Source organism: Brachyhypopomus gauderio, chromosome 4, assembly GCF_052324685.1.
Source record: "Brachyhypopomus gauderio isolate BG-103 chromosome 4, BGAUD_0.2, whole genome shotgun sequence".
NCBI lineage: Eukaryota > Metazoa > Chordata > Actinopteri > Gymnotiformes > Hypopomidae > Brachyhypopomus > Brachyhypopomus gauderio.
In genome coordinates, this window is record NC_135214.1 from 26,522,240 (window position 1) to 26,531,623 (window position 9,384).

The 9,384-nt window shown below is 41.4% G+C and overlaps 1 protein-coding gene across 4 annotated transcripts in view; it reads right to left on the bottom strand.

The window, feature by feature from the left end:
• The window catches only part of dtx1 (deltex 1, E3 ubiquitin ligase), a 38,461-nt gene that overhangs the window by 15,318 nt on the left and 13,759 nt on the right, over positions 1 to 9,384 (bottom strand). For all 4 annotated transcript variants that reach the window (XM_077003382.1, XM_077003384.1, XM_077003381.1 and 1 more), the window contains one exon: positions 5,326 to 6,058. In XM_077003382.1, the coding sequence (XP_076859497.1) occupies positions 5,326 to 6,058 (733 nt within the window). The remainder of the gene's footprint in view (positions 1 to 5,325; positions 6,059 to 9,384) is intronic.

Below are 9,384 nucleotides of genomic sequence, written 5' to 3' on the forward strand. Positions count from 1 at the left end.
TAAAACAAAGTTCAGAATGAAGAACAAACTACCACTGATCAACAAGTTCAGACAACACAACTAAAACTTTCACTAGCTAATAATACGCCAAGCATGTTTACCTAACTGACAATACAATATAGCATGACAAGTCTTTCCTAGAGAGGTTAAACTAGTGCATGTTCATATTTTGGCTTGCTGGTTTGTTGATTTTTTTTTAACTGCTTTCAATAGAATACGTTATGTGGTATGTTGGGCGAGACTAATATCTTTCCACACAAGCCTGAAAGAAACAGGAAGTTATGAGACACAAAACATAAGAAAGAACCATTGAAAGAAGAGAGATTGTGATGATCTCAATATAAATTTGATTTTAGGTGTAGAAATGGCAAAGGAAAAAAGACAGAATGAAAGAAAGACCGGATAGAAAATCTACCAGCATCAAAGTATTTTTTCTCTTTGTTTTCCATTCAGATTGCCTATCCTTTCCTATTTAACTCCCACTCATATCAATGTAAACGTGAGCTCTTGGCAAAAGAACAAAAGAAATGCATCTTACCCTCTTTCATCCTCATCATCTTCCTCCATTTCTCTAAACCCTCTTAAATAAGAAACACTTCCTGTTCACACTAGCACGCATGCCCCAAAACATGCAAACACACACACACGCACACATTTGTATTACTGTATTCAAAGTATCCAGTGATGGGTGTTGTTTTTTTTTTACTCTAACTTTTTCAAGTAAACATTTTCCAAATGTTCTTGTGTTCCTATTATGATAAGGACATTGTTGTGTGTATCTCCAAAATGTGTTACGCACATGAATACGCACAGTCCAACTAAAAGAGGAAATGAAAACAAAAGCTCTAAATTATGTCAGTTTTGAGTTCTCTGTGAATAGCTCCTAAATAGAACAGCCACTGCATGCAAAAACTATGGATGTCTTCATACTCCATACACATTATCCATTATAGTTAAGCTTTAAAACAGGCTATACACATAAAGTACTCAAGGTGCTTGAGGAGCATGGTGAAAGCCATAGTTTACATTCATTGAGCTTCTTAGTGAAATGGAGTCAGTGCTAAATTGCAACCCTTACTAGATTTGCATCAAGGCAACGCAAGTCATGTCATGTTTATATTCAGAGAAATCCAAAGGAAGCCACAACAGTTAAACCAAGTGTTGGAGCCATAATGTTATATACAGCTACCCCCATTGGTGCCATGAAGTCTAATGATTGCTGTGCATGGACATATAACACCCAAGGACACTTTTACAGCCTGGATGCACTCTGTGAAGCAAATGGTTTTACCCCTATATCGATAATTATTTTCCCCATGCACATTGCAAAATAAATTCAAGAGTGGTTTCACAATAGTACGATAAAGTTTACAACCTGTCATAGCCTCTTCAGTAAAGAGATAAAAGCTTCATATCATGGGAAGTTGTGTAGCATATTTGTGGTGTAAAGCCTTCTTCAAATAAACTGAAGGATTTTCTTTTTGAAGAAAGTATAATTGGCCACAATCACAAAGAATAATCAATATGTCAGGACTCTTCTGGAGACATTTTAATTTATAACATTGCAATTTATTTTGAGAACACAATTTAGCTAAACTACACTTACATCTTGAAATGTATCACTAAAGTAGCTGATCTAAGAAAAAATGTCCTACAAAAATAACTGTAGTTTGATCTATAATCAGGTCTTAAAAATTGGTAACCAGCCAGGAAAGTTCAGTACAACTTCAATACAAAGGTTAAAAAAGGAGGAAGTGATCATGACAGTCTCAGGGAAAATGGAGGATTTAATGGATAAAGTTCACCAATGCAAAACCTGTGACATAATCCAAACGAAGGATAAAATAACCAGCAGTGAACTGATACGTAGACAAGATATATATGAACTGAATTCTGACAAGACTGAGGTGCTGATTCTTGGGCCTAAAGCTGCTAGAAGCAATTGGGCTGATATTCCCCTTACCCTAGATGGTTTTTCAGTAACACCAAAATCTACTGCAAAATGTTTAGGTGTCACTATTGATTCTGATCTGTCATTTGACGGACATGTATGCAATGTCACTAAGGCTGCCTTTTTCCATTTACGTAATATTGCCAAGCTGAGACACTTTCATTAGCTGACGCAGAGAAACTGGTCCATGCTTTTGTCTCGTCGAGATTGGACTACTGTAATAGTCTTCTAATTGGATGCTCTAAACAGTCCATAAAGAAGCTACAACTTGTACAAAATGCTGCAGCTAGAGTCCTAACTAAGGCCAGGAAATTTGATCATATTAGTCCCACTCTCGCCGCATTACACTGGCTTCTGATTAAATATCGCATTGAATTTAAAGTTCTTCTGTTAACCTATAAGGCATTAAATGGTCTCGCCCCACAATATCTGAGTGAACTCATTGCTTACTACAACCCATCTCGCCCTTTGCGCTCCCAAAATGCTGGATTTCTCCTAGTTCCAAAAATTTGTAAGACTACAGCCGGAGGCAGAGCTTTCTCCTTTAAAGCCCCCCAATTATGGAATAGCCTTCCAGCTCCAATCCGAGATTCTGACACAGTTCCAATCTTTAAATCTAGACTTAAGACTCACCTATTTAATCAAGCCTTCAGCTAATATTCCCCTTGTAAGGTGTAGGGGCTTGGGGGCCCCCAGACGTTGAGATTTCTGGTGATCTGAGATGTTGATGCTGTCATCCAGCTGTGTCATGGCATCACTCTATCTGTGACAATGACTTGACTGGAAAGCAATGTCTCAGTGAGCCCTCATGCCTGTGGTCACCTCTGAACCCCTCCCTTTAGTTATGCTGCTATAGATTAGCCTGCTGGAGCCACATGCTCATCACTGGCACGTGAGCTATGTACATTTAAATCAATGGTGGTTTAAATTCATGTCCACTCAGTCTGTATTTCTATCTTCTTGCATGCCTCCACCCAAGACGATTGGATACAGGCACCTGCAGGCACCTGGGGGATGGTCTGGCTTGCCGGTGGATGTGCTGATGCCGGGGTTGGATGAGCCGTTGCCACGAGGGATCGTGCTGATGCTGGCCCGCCTGAGGCCCACCGCCTGAGGCCCACCGCCTGCACCGAGGGGACTGAGGCTACTTGGCCGGGGAACAGGAGCCTTGACTGTTGCTGTGGAACTGTGGAACCACCCTGCGACCACGGACTTGTGATAACGGGCCGCCCAATGGAGGATGGGTTCCCTTTTGAGTCTTGGTCCTCCCAAGGTTTCTTCCTAATCCCCACCCTATAGGGAGTTTGTCCTCGCCACTGTCGCCTTTGGCTTGCACATTAGGGATCTGGACCCATACGATTGTAAAGCTGCTTTGTGACGTGTGTTGTGAAAAGCGCTATATAAATAAATTCGACTTTGACTATATGGACAGAGAAACGACCCTCAGGTGGCGAACTCTCCAATGAGTAATGCCCACCTGAGTGACAAAACACAAGGCAACAAGGACAGGACAAACATAGGACACAGCTGCTGCTGACGGGCGCAGCCAGCAGGGGGCCTCCATACCGTGACAGAATTATATGTTTAAATTATTTCATCTCTTTAACATGTTCACTTCTAAACAGCCAAAACTTCACTGTAGAATTAGCAGCTGCATTCTAATTGTACACAAATTACACTGTAAGAGTTCAGACAACACTGTAGGTGGTAATTCAATGATGAATTACATTGCTGATGTCAGTGACTGCATGAATTTGTCCCCTGGTAGCTATTTGTTCACACTCATTGTGCAGCCACAATGTGTAGGTCTTTTGTTTCCTTTTGAGTGGTCTGAAGAAGTAAAGTAAGCTACCATAAAGAAGAGATGTATACTTGAAACAATGTATGTAGTTCTGTGGGTGTGGTCCTGTGTTCGTGTGTGTTCATCTGTTGTATCTGTTGTCTCGTTATCGTTATGTGTTGCACTTGTTCTTTATTTATGTGTAGGTATTTGAAGTGTGTCGATATTGTGCCTGTTGCTACTCTTTATTGAGTTAAATCCCTGTTGTGCTTGTGTTGCATGTTTTTGAGTGCTAAAGAGCTGTTCTTAATAAAATATCTGTGTGTCAAAGCTACGCCTTGATCTCAGCATCCTACGAACCCCTCGTTTCACTAACATTCATGGTCTGGCCCATATGTGTAAAATTTGCATGCATATGTAGGTTAACCACTGGAACCACTCGACTGGGAACAAAGAATTTCTACTTTCCACTTCTGTCTTTCTCACTGTTTCTCTCTCTTCTCTCACCCTCTCTCTCTCTCTCTCTCTTTCGTTCTCTTTCTGTCTCTCCTGTATCAGTGTCATTTGAACCCCAGATGTACTCAGAATTTGATTCCTTCAATAAGTATGTGCCAGTCTGGCTGTGTATTCCTCTTTGTGCTGAGGGTCTGAGGGTCTCTTCATCCATTATTCCACTATACTAAAGTTGCATTTCATATTAAAAAAAATTATAACCATGGCTATTACAGTCGAGCATCTATGTACAGGTTATAAACCACAGCACCAATTCAAAGAGGGCTATGGGCTGAAGCATGTGACTCATCTAATCTATGTGAGGGACATCCCAACAAAATATTATCACAACTGAATGTTTTGTCTTGGTGAGTGAGCCACCAAGTAAAAAAAGCACCATTCAAGTAAGAATGCCTGATCTGAACGAGAGAAAACAGCAAATATGTAGTCATATGGATAATATATAATTTAGACTAATGCCACATATTTGAAATCAGTAAAGAACTTTTCATATTTACATTTCTCACCATATAAACAGCCTTGTCTAGCTAAATCAAACGTGTGTTAACAGTGTTGTGGTGGTGCTTAACACCAGGCTGTTTCACAGTATTACACAACTATAGGTCACTTGCTATTTCCATCAGAGCAATTGCAGTAAATTACATCTTTCAAAAATCATTCAAGACTGATTGTAGACTAGACCTTTTGTAAATTTAAGTGGTTATAATGGTCACATTAAAGCCACTGTGATGGGTTTCAGAACAATGAAGTGGCACTTTCATTACTACTTAAAGTGTTACTAATATACTTAAAATGCATCTAAGCTGAAGTATATTTTCAGTACAGCACAGAATATGACAGTAACATATTTAAAAGCTGTAAATCTTTTTGCACAGAGGACAAAATCTCAACTTTTGGGAAGAAAAGAATGAAAATGAGTTTAATATTGCTTACCATTAAATTAAGTTAAAGTTACTGTTTTATGAATTTCACTATGCATATCTATATCTGTGCTCTTAATTTTCATATTTTGCAAAATGCTAGAATATAAACACCTGATACAAAATTATGCTGCTGTTGTGTGCATTTCTGGGACGCTCACCCTGCTGGAATAGCTCCTCTGCTGGTGGACACCACAATGCGCTGCGTTCCTGGTCGGTTTAAATTATTCTGCCCATTAATCATCAGTGTGTGATTTGCTGACAGTGTCACCAGTGCCGAACTGCAGGGGAAGTTCATGCCACTCGTCTCCACTTTCCCATTTCCTCCCCTTCCCACTGCTATGTTGTTATGGTGACCTCCAGCCACATTGACCATCGGTGACCAGAGGGAGGTGCCAGCAAACGTGTTACTCTGCCGTACAGTGGGGGCTGTCTTATCACCCGGTCCAGCGGTGCCGCCTGCCCCACCATACAGCCTCCTCCTCTGCTGTGAAGCCAGGATGGCGTTGGAGGCAGCTCGCGTACTGTGCACCAGTAAGCACTGCTGACAAGAGCAGGGTGTGCCCGAGCTTGTGCCCACAGGCCATGACTGGGACTTGGGGATGGAGCCAGCAATGAGCGGGTAGGCAAGGTCCATTCGCCGACGGATGCGGCGCCTCCTCTGGCTCTGGCGGTTAGTCTGTGCCATGCTGTCAAAGTCCACCACGTAGCTGAAGCCCAGTGAGCTAAGGTCCAACCACGGGTGCTGCTTTTCGTAGGCATTCTGGATGCTTACACACAGCTCCATGTCATATGGTGTCCAGGAGCCGTTGTCATTCTCCCACTCCCACACCACACCTTTGCCAGGAGCCGAGGAAGGGTCGTAAAAGTTGCGCTGGACTGGCCGCATTGTACCTGATAGAAACAGAGAAAGAGGGAGGGCGACAAAGAAGAGGAGAGAGAAAATCAGAGAGAGAAGGTCAGAGCGAAAGAGAGAGAGATAAGGCGAGGGAGATATAGGAAAACTTGAAGGTTCAGTTGGGCTGGGCAGCCCATTAATGTGCAATTTCAACTCATATTCACTCATGAGTGAACTCAACTCATATTCAATTCATAGGAAAAACATGCATTCACACACCTCTTAATATGTCCTCGAGGAGTCTAGTGTTCATTTATAATACTTCAACAATCAGTACCCAATCACTCATACTCCCCCTCTCATCCCATGAGCAATCACTACAATGGCATATGCAAACACATATCCTTTGAAACATCAGTAATGTCTCAGTATAGAAAAATCCTTTCCATCACTCTCCTTAACACACACAGTAACATTCACGCACATTACTCTCTTGTATAGACACATACCATTAGTGTCACAGCACTACAGCTGGCTGACTCAGCAGGACTGACCTTGAGAAACTCCAGCTCAGCGGCTAATATCATTTAGTGTGAGGGACACATCTTACTTTATGTTACCCAAGGTTACTACCATCTGTTCTAGGAAGGATAATCTAAGAACCAATAGATTAAATGAATGCAATTTTTAAAGTTTGAAATAAAGATGCTAGACTATGTATCACACTTATTTACTTTTTGTTAACTAGCTTCACTACAGAACAATGTAGATCAAGTAGATCTTCATTTAACAGATGAGATGTAGCACCTCCTATGAGTTAAATGAGTTAAAATTGGTTAACTTTGAAGGCAGTTAATCAACTCCATTTAGCATATGTGGGGTATGCTATATTAGATTTTGAAGTAGGAGGGATTAGGGTGTCTGACAAGGGAAGGGCTCCACCTAGTCGGAAGCATTATTGGCCCCTCCCTCCAAGATTGTATCCGGAGTTGTGGTCCTTGATAGAGGGATGTTGGAAAAAGGGGTCATCTGTAAGAGTGAATGAATGAATGTTCGATTTATATAGTCCCTTTCAAGATACTCAAGGTAACTTTACAACTTTACTGAGACCCTAGTGACAGAGAACCATCCATCACTGTGTGCTGAGTGCTAGTCCTTGGGATGCTCCAGTGGTGTTGGAAAGAAAAAAAATTTTTCCAGTTGATTTACTTGACATTACGGTCTACTCCACTAGTTCTGAGGAACATCTAGGTAATCTGGAATGAGTGTTTGAGCAGCTTCACCGTTATGAGTTGAAGCTTCAGCAAGATAACTGCTGGTTTTGTAAGTGGTCACTGTGCTATCTGTGTCATGTGGTGAGTTAAGAGGGAGTCCAGACTAACTGGAGAAGATGGAAACTATGTAGCATTGGCCAGTACCAACTACCATGCATCAAATATGGTCTTTTCTATTGTAAATTCATTCTTGCGTTTGTTAAGGTGACCCAGCCGCTTCACAAGTTATTAAAGGGAACTGCAGGAACTAAGGTGGCCCTTGTAGAATGGGCAGAGGAATGCCAATATGCTTTTAAAAAGCTCAAGAAGTCTATTACAGGCCCCAACACTACAGGCAGATTTTGAGGTGCATTTCCGCCTGTACACTGATGCCATCGGTTAGGAGTGGTTTTATCTCGAGGAAATGATCCTTCCTTGCCAAGCAGGGATACTATTTATTACATAAATGCATTACATTATGTAGGCCTATTTTGTAAATTACTATGATGTCTTATTGTAATGCTACAACTCTTTAAGACTTCCACAAAACGGACAACGCTGAATTTAGTTACTTATTCAGCTTTCAATTTGTTACTTATACTCCTTATTCAGTGACTTAAGTTGGTTTGTTATTCATAAATGGTGTATTCCTGATGCCTGTTTGCTGTGCATTTTGTTTAACAGAGATGGATGAACCGAATGAACATGGGATCATAAATTTAAGAGTTTATTGTTTCTCATACTGATTTTGTGAATGTATTGTGGTGTGGTTCTATTATGGTGGTACCGGTGAACTAGGCACTAGGTACCATTACCTACTAAGTTCAGACTATGCCACCCCATTTTTAATACTGGGTAGGGGATCCCTAAAAGGTTTCTCAAATAAAACAAGGCTGTTTCATCACCATATACTCCCCATAGATCTACTCCAGGCCCAACCATTACTTCCCAAGCCCCAACATTAACTGCTCCTTCCAGCGCTATCCCAGAAAAAATAAACCAAAGTGTGTGGGAGTGTAGCGCCTCAACACCTCCCCAAAATAACTAAATAATCAAAAACCATGAACCAAAATGAAACTCACACAAAAATCGACTACAAACCAAAAAAACAATGAGGGGAGTTGGAGATGTACCCCCCCTTCCCCCTCCCCCCCCCAACAAAATAAGATACACTACAGACCCTCTGGGTAGCGCATTAAATGAACAATCAATAGAGCTAAAAGGCAACTACCACCGATAGCACAGCCACTGTACCTATCGTCGGTATCGTCTTCTCTATAAAACCCATCAATAAATACTAAAAAGAGGGGGAAACAACAGCCACCAGACACCTGGCACTGTTTCGCTAATTATACAGCGATGCACTCCAACACAAATGACCTATGACAATAATAGAATCTTCGATTGTGGTTTACCACTCGATAACCAGGACGAATCACCAGTCTACATTTCTACTGTAAGAAAAACCTATTCTTAGAGATTCTTGATTGTAGATTTGAAAATTAAAACAGAGAATATGACACATGCTGTGTTAGCACACAAATGAATCAGAAGAAGAAATACCAGCTCAGGTTTTAGGGTTTAATAACCACAGACTAGACATATACTATTTTCAATAGGAAATAAGTCTCTTTGTGTGAGGAGCATTTGATTTTGGCAAGGGCCATGGTGATTTCATACTACAGTATCTCAACTATGCATATGTATGCCATCACAACATGGCATATTGAGCAGTGGGTATATAGGTGAATTGATTCAAAAGACCAATTTCAGAGGCTTACTGAATGCCTTATTGATGGTGAGCCAGAGAGATAACAAATGCATCATGAAGAACTTTTATGTGGTATTTGGGAGCCATGCTTGATTACCGGTAGATATGGCCTTAGGATTAGAGCAGTCCCAAGAATAGCAAGCTGTAGAGGATTGGATCCAAGACCACTACCAGAGACTGCAGAATGCAGAATACCAGGTGCAAAGACAGCAGACTCAGGATAAGAAGCATTATGGTCAATGGGCAAGAGCCCTTCCCTTGGCTGCAGGGGAGCGAGTGCCGTCTTGGAATTTCCGCAGGCAGACCAAGGGGAAGTTGGGGCTGTACTGGCTGCCTGAGCCATGGGTGGCCCAATCTC